Source organism: Salvelinus fontinalis, chromosome 3, assembly GCF_029448725.1.
Source record: "Salvelinus fontinalis isolate EN_2023a chromosome 3, ASM2944872v1, whole genome shotgun sequence".
NCBI classification, from domain to species: domain Eukaryota; kingdom Metazoa; phylum Chordata; class Actinopteri; order Salmoniformes; family Salmonidae; genus Salvelinus; species Salvelinus fontinalis.
In genome coordinates this window covers 78,253,802-78,276,852 of record NC_074667.1, presented here as the reverse complement: position 1 = coordinate 78,276,852, position 23,051 = coordinate 78,253,802, and the positions used below count along the sequence as shown (strand labels likewise).

At 42.9% G+C, this 23,051-nt stretch overlaps 1 protein-coding gene across 1 annotated transcript in view; it reads left to right on the top strand.

The window, feature by feature from the left end:
* Positions 1–22,813, top strand: part of LOC129851598 (collagen alpha-1(II) chain) — a 79,905-nt gene extending 57,092 nt beyond the window's left edge. Inside the window, exons 22-41 of the mRNA XM_055918208.1 lie at positions 13–111; positions 2,521–2,628; positions 2,875–2,928; positions 3,484–3,537; positions 4,428–4,481; positions 5,480–5,533; positions 5,736–5,843; positions 5,967–6,020; positions 6,117–6,170; positions 12,179–12,340; positions 15,329–15,436; positions 15,881–15,988; positions 16,267–16,428; positions 16,667–16,828; positions 17,682–17,735; positions 17,876–17,983; positions 18,435–18,723; positions 19,034–19,221; positions 19,625–19,867; positions 20,332–22,813. Of these exons, the coding sequence (XP_055774183.1) occupies positions 13–111; positions 2,521–2,628; positions 2,875–2,928; positions 3,484–3,537; positions 4,428–4,481; positions 5,480–5,533; positions 5,736–5,843; positions 5,967–6,020; positions 6,117–6,170; positions 12,179–12,340; positions 15,329–15,436; positions 15,881–15,988; positions 16,267–16,428; positions 16,667–16,828; positions 17,682–17,735; positions 17,876–17,983; positions 18,435–18,723; positions 19,034–19,221; positions 19,625–19,867; positions 20,332–20,478 (2,370 nt within the window). The 3' untranslated portion in view covers positions 20,479–22,813. The remainder of the gene's footprint in view (positions 1–12; positions 112–2,520; positions 2,629–2,874; positions 2,929–3,483; positions 3,538–4,427; positions 4,482–5,479; positions 5,534–5,735; positions 5,844–5,966; positions 6,021–6,116; positions 6,171–12,178; positions 12,341–15,328; positions 15,437–15,880; positions 15,989–16,266; positions 16,429–16,666; positions 16,829–17,681; positions 17,736–17,875; positions 17,984–18,434; positions 18,724–19,033; positions 19,222–19,624; positions 19,868–20,331) is intronic.
* The last annotated feature ends 238 nt before the right edge of the window (positions 22,814–23,051 follow it).

Below are 23,051 nucleotides of genomic sequence, written 5' to 3'. Positions count from 1 at the left end.
GTCACCCTGTAGGGTGAGCGTGGTTTCCCAGGAGAGAGAGGAGGTGCTGGGCCTCAGGGGCTACAGGGACCTCGTGGTCTGCCTGGAACTCCTGGAACTGACGGACCTAAGGTGAGAGAAACACACTGTGAAGAACTGTTTTGTCACATACCTAATATTCCAGATGTTGGACCCTTGGCTTGTAGAATGTCACCCAAGCTGGTAGAATACAGCACTTTGAGATATCAGCTGATGTAAGAAGGACTATATAAATAAAATTGATTTGATTTGATTTAGAATGTCACCCAGGGTAGTAGAATGTCACCCAGGCTAGTAGAATGTCACCCAGGCTAATATAATACCACCCAGGGTAGTAGAAGGTCACCCAGGCTAGTAGAATGTCACCCATGCTAGTATAATGTCACCCATTTTAGTAGAATGTCACCCAGTCTAGTAGAATGTCACCCAGGCTAGTAGAATGTCACCCATGTTAGTATAATGTCACCCAGGCTAGTAAACTGTCACCCAGGCTAGTAGAATGTCACCCAAGCTAGTAAACTGTCACCCAGGCTAGTAGAATGTCACCCAGGTTAGTAGAATGCCACCCAGGCTAATAGAATGTCACCAAGGATAATAGAATGTCACCCATGAAAATAGAATGTCACCCAAGCTAGTAGAATGTCACCCAGGCTAGAAGAATGTCACCCAGGCTAGTAGAATGTCACCCAGGCTAGTAGAATGTCACCCATGATAATATAATGTTACCCAGGCTAGTAGAATGTCACCCAGGCTAGAAGAATGTCACCCAGGATAATAGAATGTCACCCAGACTAGTAGAATGTCACCCAGGCTAATAGAATGTCACCCAGGCTAGTAGAATGTCACCCAGGATAATAGAATGTCATCCAGGCTAGTAGAATGTCACCCAGGCTAGTAGAATGTCACCCAGGCTAGTAAACTGTCACCCAGGCTAGTAGAATGTCACCCAGGCTAGTAGAATGTCACCCAGGCTAGTAAACTGTCACCCAGGCTAGTAGAATGTCAACCAGGCTAGTAGAATGTCAACCAGGCTAGTAGAATGTCACCCAGGCTAGTAAACTGTCACCCATGGTAATAGAATACCACCCAGACTAGTAGAATGTCACCCAGGCTAGTAGAATGTCACCCAGGCTAGTAGAATGTCACCCAGGCTAGTAGATGTCACCCAGGCTAATAGAATACCACCCAGGCTAGTATAATGTCACCCAGGCTAGTAGAATGTCACCCAGGATAATAGAATGTCACTTAGGCTAGTAAACTGTCACCCAGGCTAATAGAATACCACCCAGACTAGTAGAATGTCACCCAGGCTAGTAGAATGTCACCCAGGCTAGTAGAATGTCACCCAGGCTAGTAGATGTCACCCAGGCTAATAGAATACCACCCAGGCTAGTATAATGTCACCCAGGCTAGTAGAATGTCACCCATGCTAGAATAATGTATGTCTAGTAGAGTTTGAGGTTTACTAGCTGGCCAGAATCACACTAGTAAGTGGGTGTAACTCAATATTAGGGAGGTATTCATAATGTTTGGTATACTCAGTGTGGAAGACCAACAACAACAACAACAATGTCAACTCTATAAACAGCTCAGACCTCAGATCAAATACGGTTTGAAATCATTTCCTATACTTTACTTTAGCTGTGCTGATTGAGCATGCCTATTGCAATGGAAAACGTGATTAAGTCCCAAACAACCTTACAATGGTTCTCAAATATACTCTACTCTGAAACCATCCAATATCAGAAAGGAAATTAGATTTTTTTTTTTTGTTTAATGATGAAGATGTGGATACCCCTGAAGGTATCTTTTGAAATTACAATATTATTTACTTTCAAACATTTTTGCCCACTGGGTACAATTCTCCTTGTATTTGATGTTGTTTCTTTGAAAAAATCATATCCCTGTGAATAAGTTTATTTACTCATGATGAATCATGTCACTGTGAACAGGTTTATTTCCTCATGATGAATCATGTCACTGTGAACAGGTCTATTTCCTCATGATGAATCATGTCACTGTGAACAGGTCTATTTCCTCATGATGAATCATGTCCCTGTGAACAGGTCTATTTCCTCATGATGAATCATGTCACTGTGAACAGGTCTATTTCCTCATGATGAATCATGTCACTGTGAACAGGTCTATTTCCTCATGATGAATCATGTCCCTGTGAACAGGTCTATTTCCTCATGATGAATCATGTCCCTGTGAACAGGTCTATTTCCTCATGATGAATCATGTCCCTGTGAACAGGTCTATTTCCTCATGATGAATCATGTCCCTGTGAACAGGTCTATTTCCTCATTGTGGGGAGAATACTGTTCTGTTATATTCCATCTATTCAATTAAATTCCATAAATTTGGTTCACGCCTGAGGGACAATTATAGTTGGGCATATAATGAGACAAGTAAACAACAACATACCCTTCTGCATTCCGTTACCGTTCCTACCGGTTCCCTGCAGCTGTTGACAGTGTTTGTGTCCGTCCTGTTTCCCAGGGAGCGATCGGACCAGGTGGTGCATCGGGTGCCCAGGGACCCCCCGGTCTGCAGGGTATGCCCGGAGAGAGAGGAGCCTCAGGCATCCCCGGACCTAAGGGAGACAGAGTAAGTGGTGTCTACTTGAGAGCAGCAGAGGAACAGTCATATTAATGTAATGTACCTAATACAATGAAATGTAATGCAATATGAGTCATAATAATAATAAGCTGTGAAAGGGACACGTACTTAGCAACAGGATCTGCTTGAGACAATAGTAACAGATGTATGTTTGGCAACAATTGATGTGATTGCATATTGAATTATATGCAGTTAGTAATGCAATTATAATGTAACTGTGTTTGTGTCCCACAGGGTGACAACGGAGAGAAGGGACCGGAGGGTGCTTCTGGCAAAGACGGCTCAAGAGTGAGTGACCATCATCATCAGCCTTATCATCCTCATCATCATCATCATCATCATCCACTGTGTCACCAAGCCCAATGAGCTCACTCACTCTATCATTTAATATTCAACACATTGATGACCTCACTCACTCTACCATTTAATATTCATCACATTGATGACCTCACTCACTCTACCATTTAATATTCATCACATTGATGACCTCACTCACTCTACCATTTAATTTTCCACACATTGATGACCTCACTCACGCTACCATTGAATATTCATCACATTGATGACCTCACTCACGCTACCATTTAATATTCAACACATTGATGTCTCACTCACTCTACCATTTAATATTCATCACAATGATGACCTCACTCACTCTACCATTTAATAATCAATACATTTAAATATTCCCTCCAGCAATTCCATGTATACACACTACACTTAAATTGTTCATTTGTTCACGGGCGTTTGTGTACAGTGAGACAACAGCAGAAGGACAGATACACTAAATATTGTACTGAAACATTTCTCTTTTCCGTTTTTTTCCCTGTCTAACTCTTCCAGGGTTTGACTGGTCCCATTGGTCCTCCCGGCCCAGCTGGTCCCAACGGAGAGAAGGTGAGCAATTTGTCTTTAACCTTGTATAATAGTCAATTGATTATTTTAATGATTGTATTAGATCAGTCAGAAAGAAACAACAGCCATATCAGCTGTTGGGAGGTTACCTTTCACAGTCTGTATGATAAAGACAGTCCATATAAGGTGTGATATATGGACTGATATCATTATGATAAAGACAGTCCATATAAGGTGTGATATGTGGACTGATATCATTATGATAAAGACAGTCCATATAAGGTGTGAAATGTGGACTGATATCATTATGATAAAGACAGTCCATATAAGGTGTGATATATGGACTGATATCATTATGATAAAGACAGTCCATATAAGGTGTGGTTTATGGACTGATATCATTATGATAAAGACAGTCCATATAAGGTGTGATATGTGGACTGATATCATTATGATAAAGACAGTCCATATAAGGTGTGATATATGGACTGATATCATTATGATAAAGACAGTCCATATAAGGTGTGATTTATGGACTGATATCATTATGATAAAGACAGTCCATATAAGGTGTGATATGTGGACTGATATCATTATGATAAAGACAGTCCATATAAGGTGTGGTTTATGGACTGATATCATTATGATAAAGACAGTCCATATAAGGTGTGGTTTATGGACTGATATCATTATGATAAAGACAGTCCATATAAGGTGTGATATATGGACTGATATCATTATGATAAAGACAGTCCATATAAGGTGTGGTTTATGGACTGATATCATTATGATAAAGACAGTCCATATAAGGTGTGGTTTATGGACTGATATCATTATGATAAAGACAGTCCATATAAGGTGTGGTTTATGGACTGATATCATTATGATTGACCTCTGTGACTGACCTCTGACCTCTGTGTTTCCTCCTATAGGGTGAATCTGGTCCATCTGGACCTTCCGGTGCTGCCGGTGCCCGTGGTGCTCCTGTAGGTAACACACACACACACACACACACACACACACACACACACACACACACACACACACACACACACACACACACACACACACACACACACACACTAGGATAGAGTAAAAATGACTTGTGGTCCTGTATAGATCAGCTGGTAGAACATGACACTTGCAACGCCAGGATTGTTGGTTCGATTACCGGGGCCACCAATATGTTTAATAATGTATGCACACCTGAATGAAAAACGCTTTGTATAAATGTATCTGCTAAATGGCATAAATGGACGCTGGTGCTCCTGGACCCCAGGGACCCATCAGAAATATGTTTTTACTTTACCTCAGCTGTCTGATTAGTGTCTACTGCCATCTCTAGGCGAATGTATTGATCCAGAGTAGAGAATTACATTCACTCACAATCCTGTATTGATCCAGAGTAGAGAATTACATTCACTCACAATCCTGTATTGATCCAGAGTAGAGAATTACATTCACTCACAATCCTGTATTGATCCAGAGTAGAGAATTACATTCACTCACATCCTGTATTGATCCAGAGTAGAGAATTACATTCACTCACAATCCTGTATTGATCCAGAGTAGAGAATTACATTCACTCACAATCCTGTATTGATCCAGAGTAGAGAATTACATTCACTCACAATCCTGTATTGATCCAGAGTAGAGAATTACATTCACTCACATCCTGTATTGATCCAGAGTAGAGAATTACATTCACTCACAATCCTGTATTGATCCAGAGTAGAGAATTACATTCACTCACAATCCTGTATTGATCCAGAGTAGAGAATTACATTCACTCACAATCCTGTATTGATCCAGAGTAGAGAATTACATTCACTCACAATCCTGTTGTCCCGCTATACTCTCCAGCTCTCAATAGAACAATTGAATTAACACAGAACTTGATATAGTACATGATACATCATTTGAAGAAGGATATGTTATGGGAAGTGGATTCTGCTCAACTTGTCCCCTTCTTCTCTCCTAACAGGGAGACAGGGGTGAGACCGGACCTCCTGGGCCTGCTGGCTTCGCTGGGCCTCCTGTAAGTATCTCACCAAGGACACTGTACTGTTGATGCGCTTTCTCTCACTGTCAGTCCTACCGTCATCATCCCGGATTGCAACATTTACAGGACCATCTCATCCATTCAAATGGACGATAAAACGGATGACGACGCAAGCTGCTTGTTGTATGTTGAAGCAAGTAGCTGTCTGAGCTGTCTTTGTCCCCGTGTCCCACCCCAGGGATCTGATGGTCAGCCCGGAGCCAAGGGAGAGCAGGGAGAGGGCGGCCAGAAGGGAGACGCTGGTGCTCCTGGACCCCAGGGACCCTCTGGAGCTCCTGGACCTTCCGTAAGTTTCACTTTTTCCTGAAATGTAAAAAATATCGAGGTGTTATTGGTTACCAAATATTCTGTTGGAGTTTACTTGCTTCACGTTTCTTCATAAAACTGACTATCATTTCCTTCATTTCAGGGACCTACTGGCGTTTTTGGACCTAAAGGTGCTCGCGGTGCTCAGGGACCCCCTGTAAGTAGAAATCTCATATTGTATATTTAATTTCTGCATTGTTGTTTATATTTTTTGTAATGTTTCCATTTCATCAACAACCTCTCTCACTGACAGGGTGCCACTGGTTTCCCTGGCGCTGCCGGCAGAGTCGGACCCCCTGGTCCCAACGTAAGTACAATCACTTATCAGCGATACACAACTCAAACACACACACAACTCAAACACCTTACCTGAGCATTGGTCCTGAAGACTAAATGACACTGATTGTTATAGTCGTAAACTAGAATTGTTCACTGTATCTGAAGTGTTGGATTTGACTGGACTAGAAAAGGCATTGTTTTTATGTGTGTATGACCATGTTGGTAAACATTTTCCAAAATGAAAGATCTCTTTTATGTAATTCCATGTTTTTCCAATAGTTTCCTGATACATTTCAGAACATACAGACTATTATGGTCATTCAGAGGGTGAAATCAATCTTCACTTTGTTAAGATTATACAACATAATGTCCAGCTATATATATAGACTTTGACATATCAACAAAAAGGGATTCCATTTCAAACTGAACCTTGCGATCGGTTTCCTTCTAGGATTGAAACCAATAAACAGACCAACACAGATTCATTCAGCATCACTATATTACTTAGTATAGTATTTACTATAGTATTTACTATATTACTTAGTATAGTATTTACCATAGTATTTAGTATAGTATTTACTATAGTATTTACTATAGTATTTACTATAATATTTAGTATAGTATTTAGTATAGTATTTACTATAGTATTTACTATAGTATTACTATAATATTTACTATAGTATTTACTATAATATTTACTATAATATGTACTATAGTATTTACTACAGTATTTAGTATGGAAATTAAGTATAGTATTTAGTATAGTATTTAGTATAGTATTTAGTATAGTATTTACTGTGGTATTTACTATAGTATTTAGTATAGTATTCACTGTAGTAGTTTCTCCCACTGGAACCAGTAGTGAATAACGCTGGATGTAGATGACATCAACCTGGTTTCATTCTGTTCTACTGAATGGTTGTTATTACAGAGAGTACTGACCTGCTCCTATCAGTCTGAATGGTTGTTATTACAGAGAGTACTGACCTGCTCCTATCAGTCTGAATGGTTGTTATTACAGAGAGTACTGACCTGCTCCTATCAGTCTGAATGGTTGTTATTACAGAGAGTACTGACCTGCTCCTATCAGTCTGAATGGTTGTTATTACAGAGAGTACTGACCTGCTCCTATCAGTCTGAATGGTTGTTATTACAGAGAGTTCTGACCTGCTCCTATCAGTCTGAATGGTTGTTATTACAGAGAGTACTGACCTGCTCCTATCAGTCTGAATGGTTGTTATTACAGAGAGTACTGACCTGCTCCTATCAGTCTGAATGGTTGTTATTACAGAGAGTACTGACCTGCTCCTATCAGTCTGAATGGTTGTTATTACAGAGAGTTCTGACCTGCGCCTATCAGTCTGAATGGTTGTTATTACAGAGAGTACTGACCTGCTCCTATCAGTCTGAATGGTTGTTATTACAGAGAGTTCTGACCTGCTCCTATCAGTCTGAATGGTTGTTATTACAGAGAGTTCTGACCTGCTTCTATCAGTCTGAATGGTTGTTATTACAGAGAGTACTGACCTGCTCCTATCAGTCTGAATGGTTGTTATTACAGAGAGTACTGACCTGCTCCTATCAGTCTGAATGGTTGTTATTACAGAGAGTACTGACCTGCTCCTATCAGTCTGAATGGTTGTTATTACAGAGAGTTCTGACCTGCTCCTATCAGTCTGAATGGTTGTTATTACAGAGAGTACTGACCTGCTCCTATCAGTCTGAATGGTTGTTATTACAGAGAGTTCTGACCTGCTTCTATCTGTCTGTGGGCAGAGAAGTGGCGGCCAAGATGAGAGAAGAAGATTATTTTGTTAAAATAGCATGGCCTTATTTCTATTACAGCATATTGGATGACTGTCATTCATATTCCATTCACCCAGTTCAATGTAACATCGATAGGTTTAGGCTTCTACATGATACTCACATTTTCCCTATACCCATCATGAGGTTGCTACAACCTAGCCTATGAATTAAAGTTTACAACATTGTTCCACAGGTTGAGAGAAATTTGAATAATCACGGTGACAGACATTGCCACATTCAATAATCTTGCTAGCTGATCTATGGTGTAATCATTAGTCCAACAGTTGCAAACGAGAATTTCTATTGGACAATTTCAGATATGTTTATCCCCGTTGCCTCAGTTTAAGAAACATTTTTAAATAAAACCGGTAGAATGATTACACCCCTGATCACATGCAAACACAGTTCACTTTCATAGCAGCCAGATCATTGTATAATTCCTTCTTGCATCTACGTACTCTCTTACCTTTTCCCTTCACTTGTGGACTTCAGTGCATAACACGTCAGCTGTCTGTGACCAGTGAAAAAGAAAATCCATGCCAAACCTTCATATCATAACCGCTAACCGCTACGCACATCCTACATTGTTGTCACCATATTAGCTAATGTCAAGTCAACAACAAAGCTACTAGAACTAATGCGTTAGTAAACCCACTACAATCGTGCAGTACAATGTACAGTCAGCAAGCAGTTTAGTAGTTACACCAGCAGGCCCCGGGGAAAATAAATTAATTTAATCAAAAGCTTTTCTTGACTTGGAAGAGTTCCAGTGTTGCATAGCAAGCTAGCTAACATTGCATCACTCTCTGTTTGAGCCGAGTGTTTGAGTAGGTTAAACTAGCTAGCTGCATTCAGTAGCTAAGTAAGTAAAAAATATTAAATATAGCTATCTCTCTCTCTCTCTCTCTCTTGCTTCTCCTTCATTTTTGAATAAATAATGGGAAACACTATTCCCTCATCCCATCATAAGACAGGGCAGTCAGTATGTGTTCATCACTGACCCAATAACCAGTCCAAACACACTACTTTAGTATATTTTTATCTAAAAATAATAACTTTTTTAATGTTTCATTATTTTAATTTTTATGACATTCACTGAGGAGGATGGTCCTCCCCTTCCTCCTCTGATGAGCCTCCACTGTCCCAGAGAGTCTTGACCTGCTCCTGTCTGTCTGTATGTCTGTCTGTCATGTTTTGTATGCTACATTTCTGGTTTTAACCCTGCTGATTGGTTGATTGACTGATTGCTTGATTGGTTGCTTGTTTTACTGGTTGATCAGTTGATCGGTTGAGTGATGGACTGATTAATTGGTTGATTGATTGCCTCTTCCCTAAGTTTGTTTTATTCACTGCTTTAGCACACTCTGTCAACCCGGATATCCTAGCCGTGTCTGAATCCTGGATTAGGAAGGCCACCAAAAATTCTGAAATTTCCATCCCCAACTACAACATTTTCTGCCAAGATAGAACTGCCAAAGGGGGTGGAATTGCAATTTACTGCAGAGATAGCCTGCAGAGTTCTGTCTTACTATCCAGGTCTGTACCCAAACAGTTCAAGCTTCTACTTTTAAAAATCCACCTTTCCAGAAATAAGTCTCTCACTGTTGCCGCTTGTCATAGACCCCCCTCAGCTCCCAGCTGTGCCCTGGACACCATATGTGAATTAATTGCCCCCCATCTATCTTCAGAGTTTGTACTGTTAGGTAACCTAAACTGGGATATGCTTAACACCCTGGCCGTCCTACAATCTAAACTAGATGCCCTCAATCTCACACAAATTATCAAGAAGGTACATCCCTAATACCAGGTACATCCCTAAATCTGTAAACACAGGCACCCTCGTAGATATCGTCCTGACGAACCTGCCCTCCAAATACACCTCTGCTGTCTTCAACCAGGATCTCAGCGATCACTGCCTCATTGCCTGCTTCCGTAAGGGGTCAAACGACCACACCTCATCACTGTCATACACTCCCTAAAACACTTCAGCGAGCAGGCCTTTCTAATCGACCTGGGCCGGGTATCCTGGAAGGATATTGACCTCATCCCGTCAGTAGTGGATGCCTGGTTGCTGTTCAAAAGTGCTTTCCTCTCCATCCTAAAAAAGCTTGCCCCATTCAAAAAATGTAGAAATAAGACCAGATATAGCCCTTGGTTCACTCCAGACTTGACTGCCCTTGACCCTTGATGATACGCAACTTTTCAGGGAAGTTGGGAACCAATATACGCAGGCAGTTAGGAAAGCAAAGATTAGCTTTTTAAAACAGAAATTTGCATCCTGGAGCACACACTCAGAAAAGTTCTGGGACAGTGAAAATGCCCTTGGAGAATAAGAGCACCTCCTCCCATTTGCCCACTGCACTGAGGCTAGGAAACACTGTCACCACCGATAAATCTACGATAATCAAGAATTTCAATAAGCATTTCTCTACGGCTGGCCTTAATTTCCTCCTGGCTACCCGATTCCCGACATCAACATCACTACACCCCCCACAGCAACTTGCCCAAGCCCCCCCGCTTCTCTTTCACCCAAATCCAGATAGCTGATGTTCTGATTGAGCTGCAAAATCAGCTGGGGCCTACAAATCAGCAGGGCTAGACAATCTGGACCCTGTCCTTGTAAAATTATCTGCCGCAATTGTTGCAACCCCTATTACTAGCCTGTTCAACCTCCCTATCGTATCGTCTGAGATCTGTAAAGATTGGAAAGCTGCCGCAGTCATCCCCCTCTTCAAAGGTTGAGACACTCTAGACCCAAACTGTTACAGACCAATATCCATCCTGCCCTGCCTTTCTAAAGTCTTCCAAAGCCAAGTTAACAAACAGATCACCGACCATTTCGATTCCCACCTTACCTTCTCCGCTATGCAATCTGGTTTCCGAGCTGGTCATGGGTGCACCTCAGTCACGCTCAAGGTCCTAAATGATATCATAACCGCCATCGATAAAAGACAATACTGTGCAGCCGTCTTCATCGACCTGGCCAAGGCTTTTGACTCTGTCAATCACCACATTCTTATTCTCAAATGACTGCCTCGCCTGGTTCACCAACTACTTCTCAGATAGAGTTCAGTGTGTCAAATCGGAGGGCCTGTTGTTCGGACCTCTGGCAGTCTCAATGGGGGTGCCACAGGGTTCAATTCTCGGGCTGACTCTTTTCTCTGTATACATCAATGATGTCGCTCTTGCTGCTGGTGATTCTCTGATCCACCTCTACGCAGACGACACCATTCTGTATACTTCTGGCCCTTCTTTGGATACTGTGTTAACAAACCTCCAAATGAGTTTACAACGCCATACAACACTCCTTCCGTGGCCTCCAACTGCTCTTAAATGCTAGTAAAACTAAATGCATGCTCTTAAACCGATCGCTGCCCGCACCCGCCCGCCCGTCTAGCATCACTACTCTGGACGGTTCTGAATATGTGGACAACTACAAATACCTAGGTGTCTGGATAGACTGTAAACTCTCCTTTCAGACTCACATCAAACATCTCCAATCCAAAATTAAATCGAAAAAAGGCTTCCTATTTCGCAACAAAGCATCCTTCACTCATGCTACCAAACATATCCTCGTAAAACTGGTTCCAGGTTATCTATACGTTTTTGCTAGGTAAAGCCATGCCTTATCTTAGCTCACTGTTCATCATAGCAGCACCCACCCGTAGCACGCGCTCCAGCAGGTATATTTCACTGGTCATCCCCAAAGCCAACTCCTCTTTGGCCGCCTTTCCTTCCAGTTCTCTGCTGCCAATGACTGGAACGAATTGCAAAAATCACTGAAGCTGGAGTCTTATAGCTCCCTCACTAACTTTAAGCATCAGCATTGCACCTGTACATAGCCCATCTGTAAATAGCCCATCCCCATATTGTTATTTATTGTTTTGCTCCTTTGCACCCTAGTATCTCTACTTGCACATTCATTCTTTGCACTATCTATCACTCCAGTGTTTAATTGCTAAATTGTAATTATTTCACCACTATGGCCTATTTATTGCCTTACCTCCCTAATATTACTACATTTGCACACACTGTATATAGATTTTTTTATTGTGTTATTGACTGTATGTTTGTTTATTCCATGTGTAACTCTGTGTTGTTGTTTGGGTCGCACTACTTTGCTTTATCTTGGCCAGGTCACAATTGTAAATGAGAACTTGTTCTCAACTAGGCTACCTGGTTTAAATAAAGGTGAAATTAAAAAAAATTGTAAAAAATGTGTCTCTGCAGGGTAACCCTGGTGCTGCTGGTCCCTCTGGCCCTGCTGGTAAAGATGGTCCTAAGGGTGTGCGTGGAGACGGTGGACCCCCAGGCAGGCAGGGAGACGCTGGGCTGCGTGGAACCGCTGGAGCCCCTGGAGAGAAGGGAGATGCTGGAGAGGATGGTCCCTCTGTAAGTTCACCTGTTTATCACTACAGTATCGTCCTCCAAGCTCCAAGCCGGGGCATAGTGGACGGGCTTGATAACTCTCATTCAACCCAGCACCCTACTTAAGCAAAAGATGGTAATACAAGCTGAATTCATCTTTTGTCACAACCGTCCTCAATACAGGTCCTACAGCTTTATTCAATACAGGTCCTACAGCTTTATTCAATACAGGTCCTACAGCTTTATTCAATACAGGTCCTACAGGCTTTATTCAATACAGGTCCTACAAGCTTTATTCAATACAGGTCCTACAGATTTATTCAATACAGGTCCTAGAGGCTTTATTCAATACAGGTCCTACAAGCTTTATTCAATACAGGTCCTACAGCTTTATTCAATACAGGTCCTAGAGGCTTTATTCAATACAGGTCCTACAGGCTTTATTCAATACAGGTCCTACAAGCTTTATTCAATACAGGTCCTACAGATTTATTCAATACAGGTCCTACAGCTTTATTCAATACAGGTCCTACAGCTTTATTCAATACAGGTCCTACAAGCTTTATTCAATACAGGTCCTAGAGGCTTTATTCAATACAGGTCCTACAAGCTTTATTCAATACAGGTCCTACAAGCTTTATTCAATACAGGTCCTACAGCTTTATTCAATACAGGTTCTACAAGCTTTATTCAATACAGGTCCTACAGCTTTATTCAATACAGGTCCTACAGCTTTATTCAATACAGGTCCTACAGCTTTATTCAATACAGGTCCTACAGGCTTTATTCAATACAGGTCCTACAAGCTTTATTCAATACAGGTCCTACAGCTTTATTCAATACAGGTCCTACAGCTTTATTCAATACAGGTCCTACAGCTTTATTCAATACAGGTCCTACAGCTTTATTCAATACAGGTCATACAGGCTTTATTCAATACAGGTCCTACAAGCTTTATTCAATACAGGTCCTACAAGCTTTATTCAATACAGGTCCTACAAGCTTTATTCAATACAGGTCCTACAGCTTTATTCAATACAGGTCCTACAGCTTTATTCAATACAGGTTCTACAAGCTTTATTCAATACAGGTCCTACAAGCTTTAATCAATACAGGTCCTACAAGCTTTATTCAAAACAGGTCCTACAGCTTTATTCAATACAGGTCCTACAGCTTTATTCAATACAGGTTCTACAAGCTTTATTCAATACAGGTCCTACAAGCTTTAATCAATACAGGTCCTACAAGCTTTATTCAATACAGGTCCTAGAGGCTTTATTCAATACAGGTCCTACAGCTTTATTCAATACAGGTCCTACAGCTTTAATCAATACAGGTCCTACAGCTTTATTCAATACAGGTCCTACAGCTTTATTCAATACAGGTCCTACAGCTTTAATCAATACAGGTCCTACAGCTTTATTCAATACAGGTCCTACAGCTTTATTCAATACAGGTCCTACAGCTTTATTCAATACAGGTCCTACAGGCTTTATTCAATACAGGTTCTACAGCTTTATTCAATACAGGTCCTACAGCTTTATTCAATACAGGTCCTACAGCTTTATTCTTCCTTCAACATTGACAAGTTATTTAGACCACAGTGTTTCTGAACTTGTGGTGATCTTCAGACTGTCACTGACAACACACATCCCACCACCCAAGTTAACATGGAAATACATTCATTTTGGGGTTTTGCAGCTATAAAAGAATACTGACTTTATTTCTTAATAAACGTCTCTCTTGGGTTTACTTCCAACCCAACCGGCATGGACATCAGTCCAGGGAATGAAAGAAAAGTCCATTTATAATGGACGACACTATTCCCTTGTCCCCATCACAACACGGGGCGGTCAGTATGTGTTCGTCACTGACCCAATAACCAGCCCAAACACACTGCTGTCTGTGGGCTTCCCCTGGACAGAGATATGATGGCAGAGAGGACAAGTTTTTTCCTTTGTACTTCCACTCCCTGCAGTACCGTTCACCCCCTGAGCAGTACTGAACTAACAGCTGGCAGTTACTGAAATTGGACGGGCAAGTACAGAGAACAGACACTCTGTTCCTCTCCGGCCTAAATCACAGAAGTGGAGTTGGATGCAGTGTGCTTTTTCAAAATGCTTTTTCTTGTTTTTCAGTATGTTTATAGATGTATATAGTTTTCCAGTATGTTTATATATTTTTATAGTTTTTCAGTATGTTTATTGATGTATATAGTTTTTCAGTATATTTATGGATTTTTATAGTTTTTCTGTTGATATATTTTTAGTTGTTGTTGAAAACACTCACCAGAGATCCTTGAAAATAACACACTCTCCTCTTGTCCTCCACTTCCTCCTCTCCTCCTCTTCTTCCTCTCCTCTTCCTCCTCTCTTCTTCTTCCTCTCTTCCTCTCTTCTTCATGTACTCTTCCTTTTATTCTTCCTCTCTTCCTCGTCTTCCTCCTCTACTCCTCTCCTCCGCTCCTCCTCCTCTCCTCCTCTCCTCCTCTACTATCTTCCTCCTCTACTCCTCTCTTCCTCCTCTCCTGCTCCTCTCCTTTCTTCCTCCTCTCTTCTCTTCCTCTTCTTCTTCCTCCTTTTCTTCCTCTCTTCCTCCTCTCCTCCTCTCCTCTCTTCCTCCTCCTCTCCTCTCTTCCTCCTCTCCCCTCTTCCTCCTCTCCTCTCTTCCTCCTCTCCTCTCTTCCTCCTCTCCTCCTCTCCTCCTCTCCTCCTCTCCTCCTCTCCCCTCTTCCTCCTCACCTCTCTTCCTCCTCTTCTTCCTCTCTTCCTCCTTTCTTCCTCTCCTCCTCTCCTCTCTTCCTCCTCACCTCTCTTCTCCTCTTCTTCCTCCTCTTCTTCCTCTCTTCCTCCTCTCCTCCTCTTCCTCCTCTCTTCCTCCTCTTCTCTTCTTCCTCCTCTTCTCTTCTTCCTCCTCTCTTGCTCCTCCTCCTCTCTTCCTCCTCTCCTCTCTTCCTCCTCTCCTCTCATCCTCCTCTTCTTCCTCTCTTCCTCGTCTCTTCCCTCATCCCAGGGTCCCGATGGTCCTTCAGGTCCTTCAGGTCTGGCTGGACAGCGTGGTATTGTTGGTCTTCCAGGACAGCGTGGAGAGAGAGGTTTCCCTGGCTTACCCGGACCCTCTGTAAGTCACATACACCACATTACACATCCCATTAATTCATTAGACTATTCATTCATTCATTCATTCATTAGACTATTTATTCATTCATTCATTCATTCATTAGACTATTCATTCATTCATTCATTAAGCTATTCATTCATTCATTCATTAGACTATTCGTTCATTCATTCATTCATTCATTAGACTATTCGTTCATTAATTCATTAGACTATTCATTCATTCATTCATTCATTCATTAGACTATTCATTCATTCATTCATTATGATTCATTAGCCTATTATAGATGACAGAATAATATTGTACTGTCAATTGACTTGTACCCACCCCATCCATTTCAAGTAAGAATGGATGGATGAATATTCAAAGAAAAAGATCATTGAATATATGACTATTGATTTGACTATTGATTAGAGTGCCAACTAACCTGTGTGTCCATCTCCCCAGGGAGAGCCTGGTAAACAAGGATCTCCTGGTGGAAGCGGAGACCGTGGACCCCCCGGCCCAGTTGGACCCCCTGGACTGACTGGACCCGCTGGAGAGCCCGGTAGAGAGGTCAGTGTCTGTCCCATATCGTGTTGTGTCTGAAATAGCATCCTCGTTCTTATATTGTTCAATACTTTTAAACAGGGTCCGCATAGGGCTCTGTCCAAATGTAGTGCACTATATAGGGAATAGTGTGCCATTCAATGCAGCACAGTGTCACCGTTATGGCCTCTCATGGTCAACTCTATACCTACGGTACAATACGTTAACTCGCTGTCATAATTAACTGAATCACTAACTATACGTTAGATGTTTCTGATATTAAACAATGTGTTATTGTCTCTCAGGGCAACGCTGGTTCTGATGGACCACCTGGTAGAGATGGATCCACTGGAATCAAGGGTGACCGTGGTAACACCGGTCCTGCTGGTGCTCCTGGCTCCCCAGGTGCTAATGGTTCCCCCGGCCCTGTCGGTCCCACCGGCAAGCAAGGAGACAGGGGAGAGGCTGTGAGTATACACCCTAAATCACTCCCCATAACATCCCCAATGGCACCCCGAGAAGCCTTATAACACCCCTAAAACCCCCTCTCTTGAGAGGACGTCAGGGATGAACAATCCAGGCCGTGTTATTGTTTTCTGTCTATTTTCTCTTGCCAGGATAAACTGGATCTGTGATAGAGTTCAGTCGGATATTAATAGTGTTTCAATTCATCCATAAAGTGTATGTTTCTTGGCTGTGCTATAGGGAGCTCAAGGACCCGCTGGGCCTGCCGGGCCTGCTGGAGCCAGAGGGATGGCTGGACCCCAAGGACCCCGTGGAGACAAGGGTGAGGCTGGAGAGGGTGGCGAAAGAGGACAGAAGGGACACAGAGGATTCACTGGTCTGCAGGGTCTGCCCGGACCTCCCGTAAGTACCCCCCTAATCTCCCTGTACCCCTAATCTCCCTGTGCCCCTAACCTTCCTGTACCCCTAATCTCCCTGTACCCCTAATCTCCCTGTACCCCTAATCTTCCTGTACCCCTAACCTTCCTGTACCCCTAATCTTCCTGTACTCCTAATCTCCCTGTACCCCTAATCTCCCTGTACCCCTAATCTTTCTCTACAGCCTAAACTCCCTGTACCCCTAATCTTTCTGTACCCCCTAATCTCCCTGTACCCCTAATCTTTCTGTACTGCCTAAACTCCCTGTACCCCTAATCTTCCTGTACCCCTAATCTCCCTGTACCCCTAATCTTTCTCTACAGCCTAAACTCCCATGTACCTCTAATCTTTCTGTACCCCCTAATCTCCCTGTACCCCTAATCTTCCTGTACCCCTAATCTCCCTGTACCCCTAATCTTTCTGTACTGCCTAAACTCCCTGTACCCCTAATCTTTCTGTGCCCCCTAATCTTTCTCTACCCCCTAATCTTCCTGCACCCGTAATCTTTCTGTGCTCCCTAATCCCCCTGTACCCCATAATCCCCCTTAACCCTTTATTTCTCTATACCTCAAAATCTCTCTATATAACAAATCTCTCTGTATCACAAATCGCTCTATATCATAGAAATGTCCCTTTAGCCTTTACCTGTAGTTGTGTATATCCTATAGACATTGTCTCACCATGTCTCTCCTCAGAGGGTCAATCTGTCCTATAGACATTGTCTCACCTTGTCTCTGCCCATAGGCTCAATCTGACCTTTAGACATTGTCTCACCTTGTCTCTGCCCGTAGGATCAATCTGACCTATAGACATTGTCTCACCTTGTCTCTCCCCATAGGGTCAATCTGGAGATCAGGGTGCCTCTGGACCTGCCGGACCAAGTGGATCAAGAGTGAGTATAGACAGAATGTTTAACAACTCTCACACAGAGCTTTGACATGTATCCTTCCTTATTGTCAGCCAAAGAGCATGGCAGGCAGAGCTCTAGTCTATAGTACAGTACATCTAAATCTTTGTGTGTGTTTTGTGTAGGGACCTCCCGGACCTGTTGGTCCCTCTGGAAAGGATGGTTCCAACGGTATGCCCGGCCCCATCGGACCCCCCGGACCTCGTGGTCGCTCTGGAGAGACAGGCCCCTCTGTGAGTAACGCTCTCATCTCCCATCTATCTCTCAATTTATCTTAGTACTAGAGAGGAGAGGAGAGGAGAGGAGAGGAGAGGAGAGGAGAGGAGAGGAGAGGAGAGGAGAGGAGAGGAGAGGAGAGGAGAGGAGAGGAGAGGAGAGGAGAGGAGAGGAGAGGAGAGAGCAGTGTGTGACATGGTGCAAATCTCAAATCACCCCCTATTCCCCGTATAGTGTGCTACCTTTGCTCTGGTCAAAGTAAGGCCCTGTGTAGGGAGCAGGGTGTCATCTGAGACGGCAGCCAGCCATATGAACACTTGATGCTAGCTGTACTTTAAGTTCCGTCTGCTCTGTGGTTTTCGTCCTCTGTAATATCTATGGCCCTGGTAGCAGCACATCACCTGTAGCTCGTAGTTTCCAATTTCTTCAATCAATTAAGGATTCTATCTTTCTGTCTGTGTATCTCAGGGTCCACCTGGAAACTCTGGACCCCCTGGTCCCCCTGGTCCTCCCGGCCCTGGTATCGACATGTCTGCCTTCGCTGGTCTGTCTCAGCCTGAGAAGTCCCCCGATCCCCTGAGGTACATGAGGGCCGACCAGGCCTCCGGAAACCTGAGGACGCACGACGCCGAGGTGGACGCCACGCTCAAGTCCCTCAACAACCAGATCGAGAACATCCGCTCCCCCGAGGGCTCCAAGAAGAACCCTGCACGGACCTGCAGAGACCTGAAGCTATGCCACCCCGATTGGAAGAGCGGTGAGTGACGGGATAGGAGCGAAGATTGCCTCTTTGTTCAGGGTTCAAGAGTTTTAGCCAAGCGACATGACTTGACCAGGAAAATCTCAGGGCCCTAAAGTTTCTCCTGGTCAGGTGACGTGTCTCCTGCCCCCCCCCCCCCCCCCCCCCCCCACTGATTAGGTCAGACAAAAATTCCATAATATTTAGGAAGTCTGGAAGATTCTGTCTTATTCAAAAGAGAAAGTAAATATAAACATGTGTTTTATAGTACAGAGTAATAAGAGCTGATTCAATCTGAGCCGTCTCCTTCTCCTCTGTCTGTCTGCAGGAGAGTACTGGATCGACCCTAACCAGGGCTGCACCATAGACGCCATCAAGGTCTACTGTAACATGGAGACTGGAGAGTCCTGCGTCTACCCCAAGCCCGCCAGCATCCCCAAGAAGAACTGGTGGTCCAGCAAGAGCAAGGCTGCCAAACACGTCTGGTTCGGAGAGACCATGAACGGGGGATTCCACGTGAGTCACCATTCAATCTCTCTTCGGTCTCTTCTATATATGTTCACGATCATACAATCATGGTTTTTCCTCGTCAGTCTCAGGCGACATCTGTTAAGTGTGCAGTGACCTTATTTACTCAAGCGTTCTCTGTGATTAGTCTGTTTCAGTCCTTTAGGGGATTCCTGTTTTACTAAAATACAACACAATTACTTTTTACGTACATTATCTCAATCAATGCCACTAAGTCAGTTAAAAATCTGATATCGTTCTGATATAATGATGTCCTTGATTCTTACAACCCTGTCTCCCTGTCCTCTCTCACTAGTTTTAACCATTGACATTGTGAAATTAAATCCATCGTTGTACTGGTCTTAACTACTCTGTTCTCCCCTCCTCTCTCTCTCTCTGCTGCCCTCTACAGTTCAGCTATGGTGATGCCAGTCTGGCAGCCAACACTGCCAGCATCCAGATGACCTTCCTGCGGCTGCTGTCCACCGAGGCTAGTCAGAACCTCACCTACCACTGCAAGAACAGCGTGGCCTACATGGACGGGGCCACGGGCAACCTGAAGAAGGCCGTGCTGCTCCAGGGCTCCAACGACGTGGAGATTAGAGCCGAGGGCAACAGCCGTTTTACGTACACCGTTATGGAGGACGGCTGCACGGTAAGGGGATGAAAACACACACACACACACACACACCACACACACACTCTCTCATACATACACACCCACACACACACACACACACACACACACACACACACACACACACACACACACACACACACACACACACACACACACACACACACACACACACACTCTCTCTCTCTCTCATACATATACACCCACACACAGGCAACAGCCACTTTACATACACTGTGATGAAGACACACAGAACAGTTTTGAGACTATTTAAACCCACAAATACACTCTGTCCCTTATCTATATCTATAACATGTCTGTCCCCTATCTATATCTATAACATGTCTGTCCCCTATCTATATCTATAACATGTCTGTCCCCTATCAATATCTATAACATGTCTGTCCCCTATCTATATCTATAACATGTCTGTCCCCTATCTATATCTATAACATGTCTGTCCCCTATCTCTCTGTCCCCAGAAACATAAAGGAACGTGGGGAAAGACAGTGATTGAGTACAGATCCCAGAAGACCAGCCGGCTGCCCATCGTGGACATTGCTCCTGTAGATATTGGAGGAGCGGACCAGGAGTTTGGGGTTGACGTCGGCGCAGTTTGCTTCTTGTAAAGAAAGAGGGATGAAAAGAAGGAGAAGTAGAGGGGAAAAACACATCAAATATGAGAGAGAGAGGAACACACACTTCTATCAAAAAAAAGGAAGAATGAAAGAAAGAATAGAGAAAGATCACGACACTTTTATATAATTTTTTTGTTTTAAGTAAAAAAGTGCTTTTTCCAACTAAGTCCTGCACTGAATGGCACCGGCAATATTCATCTGGGATTTCATGGCCTTCCAGTCTCACTCCATCAGACCCCCCCTCCCATGGTGCCTTAGCCCTCCATCCATCCACCCCACCCCCCACCCTGGGAGCACCTCCCCACTAACAAGAAGGATCGAGGAGAAGAGGAGAAAGAGGCAGCGTGCCAGACAATGAGTTGGTGTTATTTATTTATTGTTCAGGTGTGGGTCCCAGGTGTGTTAGGACTGAGTGTGTTAACCTGTAAAAAGGCCCCCCGCGCACAACAACATACATATTCTATCAGTTCCCCCTTTTCTTGTTCCTCTTCCATACCTCCACACCCTAAACATTATATCAAATCCAAACCAAAAAAATCTAGCAGTTTTCCTACTTCCAACCGTCGCCCCAGTGTGTATCAGGAAGTTACTGTGTATTATAATAAAGTCAAATGGTGCTATTGTTGTAAAACAAGTCTGTATTCTTTAACAACCAGATACTAATGTATTAGTAACATGTTTATAACGTGTGTACGTATATGTATATGTGTGTATACATATATATACATTTTTCAGAGAGTACATTTCACGCTGAGATCATTTTTCAGAGTGGTAAATGTTAGCTCCTCCCCCCCGACCCAGCCCTGACCCTCCTCCATGGCAACCCAATGACACATAAACCATGTCCATAATACATTTTGTAAGAGACATGTTCAATTCGGAATCAATCCCAGCTACCTCACACACAAAAAATAAAGAAACAACAAAGCAAAGTTAAACCCTGTATCCAAGTTTACAAATCCAGCTTGGGCGATCTTCTCTTTGGTGCATTAGACCCCATGTTGTGAGAAGCCCACCAGAAGTTGACTTTGACCGTTGACCTATCCCACTCCACTTTCTCCACATAAACCCCCCCGCTGTCCCCTCACACAGGAAGTACCTTCTGCCCTGGCAGGAAGTACCTCGGCCCTGGCCATGCCCCTCTAGGAGCAGGACACGCCCTCTAGGAACAGGACACGCCCCCTAGGAGCAGGGCACGCCCTCTAGGAACAGGACACGCCCCCTAGGATCAGGAACGGGATAGGGCTTTTAGACTTGATATCGATACTGGACACTCCAACCCTCATTTACACACAGAGGGTGTAACGCATCATGACCAGGGCAGAGGGTGCATTCGTTTGTGAGGGTGTGTATATCTATTTTTTCTATTAATTATAATAGTAATATTGTTAATAATAACATCATTACTATTATCATTATTATTATTAAATATGATGATCATGATTTTGTTTTTGTTACGGTTTTGATTCATGTAAATTGGAAATAAAAGAAAAAAAACAAGTAACAGGCTGAAGTCGCTTTTTATTTTATTTATTTTTTGTTGTTTTGTTGGTTTTTGGTTGTTATTCACCCCTCAAAATGCTCCAGAGAAGAGTGTGTAGCGTAAAACATATCTGGGGAGATTATTTGTTTCTGTAACCTGAAAGTATGATTGAACTGTTTTGTTGTTGCCGGTATTATATTCCCAGAGATAGAAGCCATACCAAATCTAGATTCTGTGTCCTGTATGGGCCTTTCCGTTGGTCTGTGTGTTTGAGCTAAATGCATATTCGAGGGGTGGGATGTAGTCAGAAGAGAGAGACCATGGAGCACAAGTGGGCGGCACCCTATTTTATATGTTGTTTTCTTCATTGGAGAGAGTATGCAACATTTTGTGAGGAGGTGCGAAGTTCATATCATGTACTATTTTGTAAAATGTAAAACCTTTTTTCAATATTTTCAGATTGTTTTTTAAGCATGCTAGTTAATAAGAGAAGGAATGGGAAACATTTCCAACCGCAATCATCAGTAACTGTATGAATTGGTTGTCATCCTGTCTTTGTTTTTTTCCTTTTCTTTCCTGACTTTTCACCTTTCACCTTTCACCGTAGCAATAAAAGGTAGAAGCATTTCTCTAAACAACACAGAGCCACGTTTGTTTTATTTTTTATATATTTTATTTTTTTCCTGAAATTTGGTTTTAAAGTTCATTTATTACTTGATGTATTGGTTCCCGAATCTACGATGTCATCTTTGTTAGAATAATTATTGACATTTAAAACAACAGGAGAAAAAACTAATCAGCAGGACAAAAATACATCACAAATAAAAAAGGTTGTAAAAATGACACAGGAGGCATGCTTGGTTCTTGTTGTCTGGGTTATTGGCATCTCCACAGAACCGGGTTTGTCACTCAGGTTGTGGTCTATATTCATTGTAGCCTATGACATGAAACAGTTACACTACAGTTAATGACAGGACAGTGCTATCAATTAAAGGAGTTGGGTTATCATTTAAAGGGGCAGTGCTATCAATTAAAGGAGTTAGGTTATCATTTAAAGGGGCAGTGGTATCATTTAAATTAA